Genomic DNA, 16691 nt, shown 5'->3' with positions numbered 1-16691 from the left:
GTATATCCTGGAGCTGAATATTTTGAGTGGTCAAAGTCATCCTTCAAGGTCAAAGGTCAAGATTTTTTTATTTTTGTTTTTAATTTCTCTATTCAATCTCTTACTTACTTCACATGGAGCTGCACATTTTGAGTGGTAAAAGTCAAGGTCATCCTTCAAGGTCAAAGGTCAAATATATGGCTACAAAGCGGCGCAATAGGGGGCATTGTGTTTTTGACAAACACATCTCTTGTTTTTCTATTTGTTCATATTGTTTAAAGGGTTCTTTAACAATGATAACTTTGTTCTTCATATAAAAGTTAATAAGTTTTACTTGTTTTACCCCCTGATACAAAGTAAAGGGAATATCTGTCTGTCTGCCTAAGTGCGTCAGTCTGTCGTTCCATCCATCCATTTGCAGACATTTTTTTAATTATATGACCTTGTGTATACAGTATTTTATTTTCTTATGTTAAAAATGACAAAGTTATGAACTGTTTTTGAAGTGGAGCATATTAAGACATTCAGCTTTCTGGGGTAATTCTTCACCACTATTGCTACAAGACCTGTTAAGATAAAGTATTAATGCATGTACTAGCGATTAAAAGAAAATAGAAAATTTTAATTTTCCTTAGGTTTTAAATTTTTCAAACTAGATCTATGTGAACCTTTCCTTGTAAAGCAATAAAGAAATCAACACGTGTAGTCTTAATATATTTAATATATCAAGATATGTAGATGATTACATGATAACCAGTTTTCACATTTTTGAGCTGTGAAATATCGGTATGTTTTGCCTTTTTCAGTGAGAGTAGAAGAAATCAGCGCTTCCAAGGTAAGTTATCAATCAAGAGAATATTTTATCATCAATTCATTTTTAGCTTACCTAATGCAATGTGCTCATGGTGAGCTTTTGTGATCTTCTTTTGTCCTGATCTTATGGTGCGTTGCGTGTCTTGGGTCGTTTTATCTTGTTAACACACAAAGAGGCCAGATTTGTTGTCTAATCTTCATGAAGCTAGGTAAAAACTGTTGTCTCAATCATATTTTTGCCAAGTTTGTCACAAGGTAAAAAATAAAGAAAAAACATGTTTAAACTCTAGAAGTCACATTTATTATGTTTCATGAAGATTGTGCTATAATTTATAGCACAATCTTCATGAAACTTGGTCAAAACATTAATTCTTATAATATCTCAGCCAGGTTTGAAACTGGTAATGGTTCATTTAAAAGCACAGTTTTCCATATATGGCATTATATTGAAACCTTCTCAATAATCTAGAAATCACATTTTTAGCCCTATCTTCATAAAACTTGGTTATAACATTTGTTCTAATGATATCTCAGCTGAGTTTGAAAAAACATAGCTGCTTGGGTAGGTGCAGTTTGCCATATATTTCTATATTTAAATCCTGTTAACACTCTACAAGTCACAATTGTAGTCCAATCTTCATAAAACATAGTCAGAACATTTGTTCTAATGATTATGTCGCCTGAGTTCGAAAATGGTTCTGGTCAGTTAAAAAACATGGCGGCCAGAGGACTGGGCAGTTTTCCTTATATGGCTTCAGTAAGACCCTGTTAACTCTCTTTTAGTCACATTTATTGTCTAATCTTCACAAAATATGGTCAGAGCATTTGTCTCACTTGAAGTTTGGCCGAGTTTGAGGCTGAGCAGTTTTGATCTATTCTAACAATATATCAGCTTAGTTTGAAATAAGATTTAGTCTATTTAAAGGGGCCTTTCACAGATTTTGGCATGTATTGAAGTTTGTTATTAATTGCTTTATATTAGTAAATGTAAACATTGGATCTAAATAGCCCCAGTAAAAAACTTGAATAACATTATTAAAGAAAGAAAAAAAGTAACCATCAATTGGGCTCAAACCACTGACCCCTGGAGTAAAAGTCTATCGCTTAGACCACTCAGCCCTCTGTGCTCATACAATGAGTGATGTTTTGTATACTTTATATAAGCAATCCTCGTAGTATCACAAAATATAAGGATAACAAAAGAACTCTCCAAATTATTCAATTGTTTCACGTTTCAACGCTTTATAATTGTCCCGTTTTTAAATCGTTAAGAGATGCATATAATGGATATTTTAGAGCATGGTAAATGTTCAGTATTACTGTTTCCTCACAAATATCATAACTACAACAAAAATTTGAGAATAAGATTTTTTAAAATAATTTTGTCAATTTACCAAAACATGAAAAGGCCCCTTTAAAACATGGTCACCCAAATATCTGTCCTTATGATATCCCGGCGTTTGACATTGGGTCAAGTGAGGTAAACGAGCATAGTTGCAAGATACAGGGAAGTTGCTGCTAAAGTAAATGTTTAGGTCAAAATATACTAAATACTTTCCTTATATGTTTCGATGTAAAAGCGACAACTTTGAGCGAAAATAAATACAACATTGTGCAAGCGAAAATAAATACAACATTTTGCACATAGAGACCCCCATAACCATACCTTTTCTTGACGGGCATTCTTAGCTGAATCGATTTAAGCAATAAAAAAGATATGTCATGTTCAAACCAAAAAAGAATTCGACTCAAATCAAAATCGACTGTTTTTGCGCCTTTTTTTCGGCTGTTTTCTAGTGGATTGTTACCTTTTGCAGTGCCATTTTTTACTTTAATCTCCAACTTTATCCTATTCCAGGGATTTAGTAGTGAACACCTATGCAAACCCTATCAATATCTCCAAAAGATAAAACCAGAACAACAGTCTAAAGTGTATAACATGCCTTCGAGGAAAATATGATGATTTGTTTAGAGAGTACAGCCCTTCATGACTCGATTATTTCGTATATTGTAACCTTAACGATTGCTGACATCACGAGTCGCCCCCCTTGTTACCAACTTGTTCTATTTTTAGAAACGGGAATTCCAAATAGTGACGAATGTGAATGGTTACAAAATGACATAACTATGAAAATAAATACGTAGAATTACATTATTTCACGCATACCATTATGCAACCATCCGTTTTCTTTTCCGACTTGATACATTTACAGCTTTCCATTTAATATTTTACAGACACAACACTCGTCCGAATTCGCGCGAATCCATTAAATCCGATGCCACATTTAAAACGTTAGCTCTACTCGTAACTTTAATTTCTAGCTCAAAGTAAATCATTTTAACTTCAATTAACACATCTCTATTACTTTCAAACTCTACTTCATCAAATCCATAGAAAGGCAGGTCAGAATCCATGTCATACATCAGAAAACATTCATCGTACTCCGCCATTTTTTACACATTTTCAAAGAATAAAAGTGCTTTATGCCCCACTTCCTGCTGAGAATATGTTTTAATATCTATTTATAATTAACCGATGAAATGTTACATATCCTTAAACCAGGGCCTTATGAATTCAGTTATGTAAACATTTGACCTCTCACAGTACAGTAAACAACGGAAATAGAAATTAGGTGTGAGGTCACTATCAACAAGAACAGAATTGTTTTAAGAACGAAATTTGTTTTAGTTTCTAAGAAGGTTTTTTCACGAAAAACGGTCTTAGAAAAATTCACTAAAAACAGTGTCAGCAATATTCTTGGAAGAAAACGTTAGAAAAACGTTTCAAAAAAAAATTGTGAGAATTACCATATACTAAATTAAATAGATATTTCGTCTGATTTTTGATCAGGTAAGGCTTCATAATGGGCAACCGATCGATGTGGGTTTTCGAAATGTCGTATATACCTTAAGCACAGGTGCGTTGCACCTATGCTAAAAACTAGTTCACTAGTGGAGTGGTTCTCCGTTAATTAATCTAAGGTGTAAGTTTGTATGTGTACATTCTGTGTTGAAAATAGTCTAAATTATCAGTTCAATTAACAGTTTGACATAAAGATGTACTAAGATCTAAGAAATTGAATATTTATGTTTCAAAAAGTATGCTTCTGAAATCAGCTTTCTGAATATAGTATTGTTCCCCCCAGTCTCAGGTGAGTGCCTTAGGGCTCATGTACATCTTGTTTGTTATGGATAAAACATTTATACAAAAGCAGTGGATATAGTTTCTAGAGTTTCATAGTTAGCTTTGATACTGAGCCCAGAATTAAAATATTTATGTTTCATAAAGCACTTTTGTTCTTCTGAACTCCACTTTCGCAGAATAAATTAGTTCCTTATGGTCTCAGTTAAACACCTTAGGGCCCATGATCCTCTTGTTTATAGACGTTAGTCAGAATCGGAAGGGGAATGTGTCAAAATGAAAATTTTAATTTTAATCAAAGAGATGAGGTTAGCAATTCAAGTTTTAGAAATTGAACATTAAAATAAATATTGTCTGACTTAACATTATGTAAAATACAGATTCATAAATTGCCATTTCTTTTACAAATATTCATTATATATGGTCATGGAAAAATTATAAATAATAAATCAAATACTCTTTAAGTAAGACAAAAAAGTTATCAAATGCAATATTTTTTAGCACGACTATTATATATGAAATATATATAGTGGAGCTATCCTACTCACCTCGGCGTCGGTGTCTGCGTGCCTGCGTAAAGTTTTCGTACTACCCCAAATATTTTCTTTGTCCCTTGACATATTGCTTTCATATTTTGCATACTTGTTTACCAACATGACCCCAACCTATCAACAAGAGCAGACAACTCTATCAAGCATTTTGTCATAATTATAGCCCCTTTTCCACTTAGAATATGCAGCAAATGTTAAAGTTTTCGTACTACCCCATTTATTTTCAATGTCCCTTGACATATTGCTTTTATTTTGCATACTTGTTTAACAACTTAACTGCAACCTATAAACAAGAGCAGACAACTCTATCAAGCATTTTTAGCCGGATTTTTTTCGAAAAAATCTCGGCTTATAGATTGATGTTGTCGGGCGGGCGGGGGGGCGGGCGGGGTGGCGGCGTGCTCGAAAATGTTAAAGTTCTTATTTCATGGTATAACTTTGGTATGCTTGGACCTAGAGTCTTCAAACTTGACATGAAGGTTGGCCAGGATTAACAGATGACCACTGGTCATTTCAAGGTCATTCATTTGAAGGTCAAGGTCACTGTGACCTTCAATATAAAAAATGTTAAAGTTGTTATAACTTTGGTATGCTTGGACCTAGAGTCTTGAAACTTGACATAAAGGTTGGCCATAACTAGTTAGTAACCACTGGTCATTTCAAGGTCATTCATTTGAAGGTCAAGGTCATTGTGACCTTGAATGTAAAAATGTTAAAGTTCTTATTTCATGGTATAACTTTGGTATGCTTGGACCTAGAGTCTTCAAACTTGACATGAAGGTTGGCCAGGATTAACAGATGACCACTGGTCATTTCAAGGTCATTCATTTGAAGGTGAAGGTCACTGTGACCTTCAATATAAAAATGTTAAAGTTGTTATAACTTTGGTATGCTTGGACCTAGAGTCTTGAAACTTGACATGAAGGTTGGCCAGAACTAGTAAGTAACCACTGGACATTTCAAGGTCATTCATTTGAAGGTCAAGGTCACTGTGACCTTGAATGTAAAAATGTTAAAGTTGTTATAACTTTGGTATGCTTGGACCTAGAGTCTTGAAACTTGACATGAAGGTTGGCCAGAACTAGTAAGTAACCACTGGACATTTCAAGGTCATTCATTTGAAGGTCAAGGTCACTGTGACCTTGAATGTAAAAATGTTAAAGTTCTTATTTCATGTTATAACTTTGGTATGCTTGTACCTAGAGTCTTCAAACTTGAAATAAAGATTGGCCAGTACTAGAAGATGACCACTGGTCATTTCAATGTCATTCATTTGAAGGTCAAGGTCACTGTGACCTTAAATGTTAAAATGTTAAAATTGTTATAACTTTGGTATGCTTGGACATAGAGTCTTCAAACTTGACATGAAGGTTTGCAAGCACACTTAGATGACCACTGGTCATTTCAAGGTCATTCATTCTAAGGTCAAGGTCACTGTGACCTTGAATGTAAAAATGTTAAAGTTCTTATAACTTTGGTAGGTAAAAATGTTAAAGTTCTTATTCCATGTTATAACTTTGGTATGCTTGTACCTAGAGTCTTCAAACTTGACATAAAGGTGAGTGTGAGGAAGACACTGTGCACAAAACTCCCCTTAAATTTAAATCAAAAATACGGCTTCAATGCGGTCATCTCCGACCGCGGAACTCTTGTGTTATAATTATTGCCCCTTTTATACTTAGAATATGCATATTATTGATAAATCTATGTTAAACTTTGCGTACTACCCCAAATATTTCCTATATTCTTTGACATATTGCTTTTATATGTTGCATACTTGTTTACCAACATGACCCAAACCTATAAACAAGAGCAGACCACTGCATCAAGCATTTTGACATAATTATGGCCCCTTTTACACGTAGATATTGAACATTTTGCTTAAATTGCCATAACTACCTTATTTATGATCACATTTTATTATTTCTTTGACAAAACAACACTTATCTGAATACCACAATGGATTCCACCCAAACAATACCCCACGCCCCTACCAGAATCCCTCCCCCCCCCCCCAAACCTCATCCCCCTCCAATTTTTTTTAAACATCATCTTATAAATTACCACACCCCACATTTTCCCCCCCTCTCTCCCCTACCCCCCCTCACCCCACCCCCCCAAATTTTTTTTTAAACATCATCTTATAAATTACCACACCCCACATTATACCCCCTTTCCCCCCCAACCCCCCTACCCCCCCCCCCAAAAAAAAATATTATTCTTTTTTTTTAAACATCATCTAATAAATTACTCCACCCCACATTATACCCCCTCTCACCCCCCACCCCCCTACCCCCCGACCCCCCCCCCAAAAAAACAATTTTTTTTTTAAACATCAACTTATAAATTACCACACCCCCCCACCTCCCCCCTCTACCTCCCCCCCCCCCCCCCAAATTTTTTTTTTTCCTTTTTTTATTTTTGAAAGATTGACTAATAAATTTTTGAATATGAACAATTTTCCCATGATGCTTACGTTATACTGTCAAGCACTAAATAGTCGAGCGCGCTGTCCTTTGACAGCTCTTGTTATTTTTTTTAGGAGGAGATCCACATGAAGCTGAGGGCAACTGGTCTGGACAATAAGGATTTCCTGGGAAAGTCTGACCCATATCTGGTCTTCTACAGAGCCAATCCTGATGGCAGGTAATGTCATGTTACCTTCAAGAATACCCTTTGTAACCTTTAATAGAACCATGTGTGACCTTCTGATTTCATGATCACCAATGGAGGTTTACACTGTATTTCATTGTAATACAAAGAAAAGCAAATCATTTTAGACTAAGATTGTCTGTACTTACTGTGATAAACTTATCGTTTCTCCAGTTACACAATTACCCACAAGTCAGAAGTGATAAAAAACTCGCTGAATCCAACATGGCGGCCATTTTGTGTGCCTGCTAAGACCCTGTGCAATGGAGACCATGACAGATTGCTGAAAGTGGAGTGCTATGACTGGGACTCTGATGGGAGGTATGTAGTAGTAGGCTTATGTAATTGGTACTTTCTTCTTAACAGAAAATGCCACTATTATCACTAGGGTCTAACTTAAAGTCTATATATCGTAGGAATTTCAATTGAAGCTCAATCCTGCTTTTTGATGCAAGCGTTTTGCAATTTTCTTACTTTTGACTCATGCAAATGATTGCATTGCTTCATTTTAATGCAAATATCACTTGAAAGCTCAGTCAAAACTATATTTTAGTTAATATAAATTGTGTTTAATTGCATAGTATTTGACTAAAATGTATACTAAGAAATGTATACTGCAGAGAATTAAGCAAGTAAGCATACAAAAAATTACTCTGCTTCAGTATAATGACACCTACAAATTTCACCTGACTCCTGAACATTTCAAGCAAGGGGTCATATAATACCTGTTTTATTTAAATATATTGAAATCCCCATATGCCTTGCAAGCAATGTCAGACTTGAGGTGTGTTTTCTAACTATGTCTTGGTATATATTCACATACAGTAGACTCTGCCAATACCGGACTCTCGGAATACCGGAACTCTCGATTCCGGACGGTCGGGCCAGTCCCGTATTTTCTTCTTCTATTTCTTTGTTAAAAAATGTTGAATAAACCGAACTCTCTGAAAACCGGAAACCGGACGGGTATCTCCGTAAATTTGGTCATTTTCAACGTAAAATACATTGAGTATACCGGACGGTTTAAATTCTCAAGATGCCCGAGGCGTGAAAATAACAATACTTAGTCAGCACAGCGAGTGCGGTGTCACACATTTTGCTCGCTCAATTATCGATAATCGGATTAAACATACCATAAAGGTATCAAGTCGTTACCGCGCTATTGGAGTCCGATTAAGTAATGTAAAACAAACTGTGAATGTCTATAAAAGACGTGCGGTAACACCAAAAAGTAAAGTGATTGACTCGATCGTTTTATTAATTATTTATTATCGCCTATGATAAACAATTTAATTAAAAAAATTAATGCATGCCGTTGCGACGATCACTTTCTTGTGATCTTCCTGGGTATTTTAAAAGATCTTATAGCCTTCTTAACATTGCAGAAAATAAGATCGTAAAGGAGAAATGTGCTTTCAAGCAGACAGTGATCTTGGACTTTTTCGTGAAATCGTAAACTTCCAGAATTAGTAGGTTTTGAGATTATGAATATCTTAAAAAATAATTATGACGCTGTTTTTTTTGCTTGTGTGTATGTTTTATGAAATGTGGTACATGTATGTATTGAATAATAAATCGTGTATCTACAACCATCTTATTTGTGTCGTCACTCGCCTATATGACAAATGCCACGTACGTACATGTATAAAGCACCACGCTCACTTTGGGATTAATCAAAACAAGTCGGTATGGATTATTTTTTTGCTTTTAATCGATTAAAAACACATTTTTATACGCCCGTATAAAATACGGGACGTATTATGTGAAACCCCTTGGCGGCGGGCGGGCGGGCGGGCGGCGGGCGGCGGGCGGCGGGCGGAAGGCATCACTTTGTCCGGACTCTAATTCAAATTGTATTCATCCGATCTTCACCAAACTTGGTCAGCAGTTGCATCTAGTTGATATCTAGGCCAAGTTCGAATATGGGTCATGCCGGGTCAAAAACTAGGTCATAGGGTCAATAAGTGCATTTTCAAAGGGGCCACTTTGTCCGGACTCTATTTCAAATTGTATTCATCCGATCTTCACCAAACTTGGTCAGCAGTTGCATCTAGTTGATATCTAGGCCAAGTTCGAATATGGGTCATGCCGGGTCAAAAACTAGGTCATAGGGTCAATAAGTGCATTTTCAAAGGGGCCACTTTGTCCGGACTCTATTTCAAATTGTATTCATCCGATCTTCACCAAACTTGGTCAGCAGTTGCATCTAGTTGATATATAGGCCAAGTTCAAATATGGGTCATGCCGGGTCAAAAACTAGGTCATAGGGTCAATTAGTGCATTTTCAACGGCGCCACTTTGTCCGGACTCTAATTCAAATTGTATTCATCCGATCTTCACCAAATTTGGTCAGAAGTTGTGTCTAGATGATATGTAGGTCAAGTTCAAATATGGGTCATGCCGGGTCAAAAACTAGGTCACGAGGTTACTTAGTGCATTTCAAGCATTTAGCATGGTGTCCGCTCTCTAATTGAAGTAGTTTTCATCTGATCTTCACCTAATTTGGTCAGAAGTTGTGTCTAGATGATATGTAGGTCAAGTTCGAACATGGGTCATGCCGGGTCAAAAACGAGGTCACATAGTGCATTTCAAGCATTAAGCATGTTGTCCGCTCTTTAATTGAAGTAGTTTTCATCTGATCTTCACCAAATTTAGTCAGATGTTACATCTAAGTGATATCTAGGTCAAGTTCAAATATGGGTCATGCCGGGTCAATAACTAGGTCTTGAGGACACTTTCAAGCATTGAGCATGGTGTCCAAAACCTTCGAACGGGCGTATCTTGTGACAGTTTGGCACTCTTGTTTAAGAATGCAATTAACATCATCAGTACCTGCGTACAGTTTTCACATGGTACATGTAAATGTATATGGTTTGTTTTATTTTTATGTGATTCTGTACACAATGCATACCATGTATATTTCGGCAATATGCGTACTCTTGGTAAACCGGAACTCTCTGAAAACCGGACGATCAGGCTGGTCCCGAGACCGTCCGGTTTACAGAGAGTCTACTGTACTTTTACTTCTTTTGAAATAGTGTCATTACTTTGGTTAATTTTAGCGCTGAGACTGGAGAAATTACTTATGCATTTGTAAGAATATTATTTAAACAAATCACATGAATGAACTTGTTCTTATTCTTATGGTAGAGAAACACTAGAATACTTTTTGTATCATATTTAAATGCAGTCTGTGTCATGACATACCTGAAAACAAAGGAGACTTATGTATGAAAATAGCAAAACAAGCAAAAAATTAGTAACACAATAATCATCCACAAAATTGTAACAAAAGTGAATGTAAGCCTGTTAACTTCTTTTTTGTCTGCTATGACACCTGTTTTCAGCAGCCATGATCTAATTGGTGAATTCACAACAACGCTGAAGGACCTCTTGAAAGCCCCCACTGCCAGCACAGTATATCAGGTAGGGGAAAAGTGGTCATTTCTATTGGAAAGCCACTACATGGCAGAGTGCCTTAAAACATGGCTTTGTGATTTATAGGTACCAGGTAGCGACAATATCAATTATGCAACCAATACCATCCTGATTATTGTCCCCTACCGGTGAAACCGGAGGGGAATTATGGTTTGCGCTCTGTCTGTCACACTTTTCTGGATCCTGCGATAACTTTAAAAGTTCTTCATATTTTTTCATGGATAGATGGCAATATGGAGACTATGCACGTCATTTCATTTTGTTCCTAAGTCAAGAATTTAGGTTGCTATGGCAAAAAAGAAAAAAAAAAGAAAAAATAATAATCTGACAATGGTGGAGTTTCATCAGTAGGGGACTATATTGCTTGGCCATCTCTTGTTATTACTATTTTTTCCATGAACCGAAATGGGATTGTATTGATCTGCACATGGTTTCCACATGATATCTATAGAACACTTTGACCAACAGGCATGCACAAAAGTATGATTTTTAATTTAGAGGAAAGGAAGACATCTGCCTTGTTTAGGGGTCAACAGGTCAAAGGTAAGGGTCACAGGTGATTCAACCAGTAAATTTTATTTTTTGCTCAAAATCTTACGAATGCTTTTACCTGTGATTAAACAATCCAGTTAAGTGATCACTTGGCAGAAGGGGAAATCTCTATTGAATTTTAGCTCACCATGTAAAAAAAGTCAATGTAATACAGTGTTGAGAACGCTTTGATCTACAATCATGCAAATTGGTATAGTGGTTATAAAAAAAGAAGACATACTTTGATTTGAGATTACCAAGTCAAAGATCACATGAGCTTGTATCAAGAATCTTGTTTCTGTATGACAGATATAGAGAACGCTTTATACGTGAAATCATCTTAATTGGAATGCTTGAGAAAGAATGACATCTATTGATTTTGAGGCCAACAGGTCAAAGGTTAAAGTGCTATCAGTTTGTTTGAATTTTTAGCTCACCTAATTGCTCAGGTGAGCTTTTGTGACCGGTCTTTGTCTGTCGTCCGTCCGTCCACATTTGTTCGTAAACACTCTAGAGGCCACATTTATTGTCAGATCTTCATGAAACTTGGTCAAAAGCTTTGTTCCAATGAAATTTCGGTCGAGTTCGAAACTGGGTCGTGCCGGGTCAAAAACTAGGTCACTAGGTCAAAAAAAGAAAAAACTTGTTAACACTGTAGAAGTCACATTTCATGCCCAATCTTCATGTAACTTTGTCAAAATGTTTGTCTTAATGATATGTTGGTTGAGTTCAAAAGTGGTTCCGATCCGTTGAAAAACATGGCTGCCAGTGGGCTGGGCAGTTTTTCTTATTTGGCTTTAGAGAAGCCTTGTAAACACTCTAGAAGTCACAATTTTTGCCCAATCATCATGAAAGTTGATCTAAACATTGGTTTTATTGATATCTTGGACGAGTTTGAAAATGGTCCAGATCGGTGAAAAAACATGGGCCACTGGCAGGGCATTTTTCTCTATATGTATAAAGTGAAAACATGTGAACACTCTAAGTCACATTTTTGGCCCAATTTTCATGAAATTTGGTCAGAACGTTTGTTGCCTTGATATGAGAGTTGAGTTCGAAAATGGTTCCGGTCAGTTGAATAACATGGCTGCCGGGGGGAGCAATTTCCCTTATTTGGCTATAGAGAAACCTTGTAAACACTCTAGAAGTCACAATTTTTGCCCAATCATCATGAAAGTCGGTCAAAACATTGGTTTTATTGATATCTCGGATGAGTTCGAAAATGGTCCAGATCGGTGAAAAAACATGGCCGCCAGTGGGCGGGGCATTTTTCTCTATATGTAAATAGTGAAAACATGTGAACACTCTAGAAGTCACATTTTTGGCCCAATTTTCATGAAATTTGGTCAGAACATTTGTTTCCTTGACATGAGAGTTGAGTTTGAAAATGGTTCTGGTCAGTTGAATAACATGGCTGCCAGGGGGGGGGGGGGCAGTTTTCTTATATTTATATAGTAAAAAATGCTTGTGAACACTCTAGAAGTCACATTTTTTGCCCAATCATCATGAAACTTGGTGAAAAGATTGGTTTTATATATATCACATAATTAATGCCATAATTGTTGCCCTTAGATTGTCCAAATTTTCATTATATTATACAAAATCCTTGTAAACACTCTAGAGGTCAGAATTTTGTTTCAGATTTTATGAATCTTGGTCATAATATTTATTTTTGTAAGCAAAGTTTGATATTTGGTAAGGGGGGGTCTACTCAAAATATAGGTCACCAGGTCAAATCTTACAAAAACAAAATCACTCCATATGCCAGAGTTTTGGTTCAATAATGATGAAACTTGACCAGGATGTTTGTCTGGACAATATCTAGGTCAAGTTTGACGTTTGGTAAAGATTGAATGAACCGACTCCTCTCAGGTGATCGAACTAGGGCCAACTTGAATGTTTCAGTACTATCATAATATATTCTGAACGCTTTGACTAACAATCATGCCAAAATAATAGCTGTTACTTGGATGGAAAGGAAGATGTGCTTGTGACTTGACAATAGCTTCAAAACAATGTTTAGAGAATTATCTGGATCATATAGATTAGTATGCTTGTAGAAGAATGACCCTGAATAATTTTCAAGTCAAGAGATCAAAGGAATAGGTCATCGGAATACTTTGCGTCAAGTTGGGGCATACATGTTTTAAAAAGTCTATTGTGTCTATGAAATAACTATCCATCAGGGATACCCAGCGTAATTCATACCAGTGCAAATTAAAACTCATGTTGTGGAAGTATTACTTATTAGAACTTTATACGTAACATACAGTTTTAAATACCCGGTATTCAATATTAAGGTGAAGTATATATTGTTACTGCTGTATGTTGTTTTCTATTTTAGTTCATAAACCCAAAAAAGAAAGCAAAGAAAAGAAATTACAAGAACTCAGGAGAAGTAAGTACTTTTTGCATCACAGGCAAATGTTTAAGGTTATTACTTATTTTGTTGCAACACTTGAATTTGCATCATATTTGGGCTACAAATACGTATCCTACATTGTTCTGTTTAGACTTATCTCCATGACAATGGCATATTAAAGTGATTGCATACAGTTATTTTAGTTTTTTCAATACATAGGAAACATTGATTAATAAACTTGCAGAGGAGGTGAAATCAGAAAATATAAAACAGTATAGTTCTGTTGTATGCAATTGCTAATAATTTTCTGCTGTATAGTTCACAACTTTATGCTGTACACAAGACATATACACTGTTGAGAAATCCCCATTAGTCAATGGTGATTTGTTCATATGTAACTTAGACATAATTTTGGTTCTGCAACAAATTAAAGCAAATGTGTATGTATCAATGTTAACTTATTCATTAGAAATTTTATTTAAGTGAACAATATTTGATTGATTGTGCCATATAAGGATTGTTAATTAGTTTTATATAACATTTCTCGTTCATATTCATATGTTTGTTTAAAATTGCAAAAATACAATATTGACATATATATTTGCTTGTTACTTTTCTTTTTTACATTAAGTGAGTATTTATGAGCACTTAGATGCTTTCTTAATGTCTGAAAATCTGTTTGAACCAACATAATGTTGTGATAATAGTTGTCAGTCATTCTCATTTTAATAATCAAGATTGAAAGTGATGAGTATTGAGTATAAAGTAAATGTGCTATAAGAACAGTTTCTAGTACATTTAAATGGAGATATATTTAACATGCTGGCTTTGTATAACAGCTACAAGTTATGGAGTGCCGAGCTGAGGCTGTACCTTCGTTTCTAGACTACCTTAAAGGAGGGTAAGTTTTAATAAACTGACATGTGAAAGGTCAGTTAATAGACCAGTTTCACAATACTACAGCTGTTACTTCTTTAAGATATCATGTGACACATCGAATTTCAGAACGAGGCTTAAAGTGGGTATGCACGATTATGTCAAATATTTATGAATTTATATAAAATATGTAAAAAATCTATTATACATATATTTCAATATAAATTAAAATAAAAGTTAAGAAGAACATGTGTCGAATAATGCAAAATATGCCAGAAATTTAATTCTGAGATCGAAAATGTCTGTACAGTCGAATTCACCAGCATGTAAATCATGCATGTACGATGTGAATCTAGATTTAGTTTTACGGATCATTTTAATTTCCTGCAACGATATCTATTAATTCGACACACAAACACTAACTCTGATCCTAATCAAAAGACGAATGCTTCAGTTATTGTAGGATAATATGTACGAAATATCTTCGTCACAATCGGCTCTGGGCGCTAATTTGTCTTTGTTGCATTTTATGACATTTTTCTTCAATGTATAATTTTCCTTGCCTATTTTGTGTTATTGTAACATATTGTTATTAATATATCACAATTTAACACATCAAAATCGTGCATATTCACTTTATTATGATAAAAAAAATTGGCGGAAAATATCATTGATTATAGAACAGTTGATTGTGATTGTTTACATTTGGGATTTTAATTAGCACTGACACTGGTTACAATAACGTCAAACATATGCATACAGGCATTTGTTTAAGCAATAAAATTATAGGTAATTCTTAATTTAACATAAAACCTCAATACATGTAATAATTCAACAATATAATATTTAGTGTCATAGGTGTTTCATCTTTATAAAAACATGACTTACCCATTAAGATCAGAGTAAAGGTGATCTGAAGAATAAGCATCATCATTGCACAAAACAAAGATATTGATTAGCCGTATTAGCTTTTACTTTTACCAAGCAGACATCTGCCACCTGTGGTTTACAAAACCTAGTTGTTTGTTAGTATTTGTCTGCACATTATCTGATTATAACAAAATAATTGCTTTGTGCTGAATACAGGGATTATAAAACCACCGATCTTTCAGTAAACAAGATTGTTTACACTAAGGATGTGAAGTATTTATAGACTGCTTATTCTGACAATGTCATCTTATATTGACTATATCAATAAGTTTCCAAATGTTCAAAAGATGACGGCATGAAATCCAATGTTGTATTGCGTGGTTCTATTAAAGATGGCATCATGTTCAACCTTGTTCTGGAATTCTGTAAGAAATGTGACTTCGCACTCATCAATTTTGAGTTTTTGTGAAAATGGTATTTTTGTTTTTTCACCGATCTCCTCAATAAAAGCAAAACAAAATTAACTTGAGCTGATATACAATCGTGGACACATCGTAATACAAGATTCTTACAAGTGTTTAATTAATATTTAATGGACAATGCAGATTAAAGAATAACAACTGAAAAATACTAAGAGAGAGTTAAATTAGAATACAAAGTTCAATATATATTCCACATAAATGTTATATACAAAAGCCTTCAAGACAAAAAGGTCTGGCTTAGTTATTACATTTATAAATATCTGGATATCATTCAGATACTGAATATGATGCAGAAATTTGAATTCAGATATTGGAAATGGATCCCATTAATAAATCTTACAGTCTTGAGATGAATTTCACCGTGGCAATAGATTTCACAGCATCCAACGGCGACCCCATTCAGCCTACGTCTCTCCATTACAATGGGCAGAATCAGATCAACCAGTATGCAGCTGCAATCCAGGCTGTTGGGGAGATAATTCAGGACTATGACACGTATGTAGTCACAGGAATCTGATTGTATCATAGTTTGATAGCATTTTTCAGTATCGTTTTAAGAGAAATAAGATTTTTAGCCGGATTTTTTTCGAAAAAATCTCGGCTTATAGATTGATGTTGTCGGGCGGGCGGGGGGGGGGCGGGCGGGCGGGCGGGGTGGCGGCGTGCTCGAAAATGTTAAAGTTCTTATTTCATGGTATAACTTTGGTATGCTTGGACCTAGAGTCTTCAAACTTGACATGAAGGTTGGCCAGGATTAACAGATGACCACTGGTCATTTCAAGGTCATTCATTTGAAGGTCAAGGTCACTGTGACCTTCAATATAAAAAATGTTAAAGTTCTTATAACTTTGGTATGCTTGGACCTAGAGTCTTGAAACTTGACATGAAGGTTGGCCATAACTAGTTAGTAACCACTGGTCATTTCAAGGTCATTCATTTGAAGGTCAAGGTCACTGTGACCTTGAATGTAAAAATGTTAAAGTTCTTATTTCATG

The 16691-nt window shown here is 35.3% G+C and overlaps 1 protein-coding gene across 5 annotated transcripts in view; it reads left to right on the top strand.

Moving 5' to 3' along the window:
• LOC127865081 (copine-8-like) overlaps window positions 1-16691 on the top strand; it is a 69596-nt gene that overhangs the window by 28473 nt on the left and 24432 nt on the right. For 4 of the 5 annotated variants that reach the window (XM_052404974.1, XM_052404971.1, XM_052404973.1 and 1 more), the window contains 7 exons: window positions 786-814; window positions 7028-7131; window positions 7312-7458; window positions 10485-10563; window positions 13451-13504; window positions 14308-14369; window positions 16039-16191. In XM_052404974.1, the coding sequence (XP_052260934.1) occupies window positions 786-814; window positions 7028-7131; window positions 7312-7458; window positions 10485-10563; window positions 13451-13504; window positions 14308-14369; window positions 16039-16191 (628 nt within the window). The remainder of the gene's footprint in view (window positions 1-785; window positions 815-7027; window positions 7132-7311; window positions 7459-10484; window positions 10564-13450; window positions 13505-14307; window positions 14370-16038; window positions 16192-16691) is intronic. The other variant, XM_052404972.1, reaches the window with a different exon arrangement.

The sequence above is a fragment of the Dreissena polymorpha genome, chromosome 1, assembly GCF_020536995.1.
Source record: "Dreissena polymorpha isolate Duluth1 chromosome 1, UMN_Dpol_1.0, whole genome shotgun sequence".
NCBI lineage: Eukaryota > Metazoa > Mollusca > Bivalvia > Myida > Dreissenidae > Dreissena > Dreissena polymorpha.
This window is presented reverse-complemented; position numbering and strand designations above follow the sequence as displayed.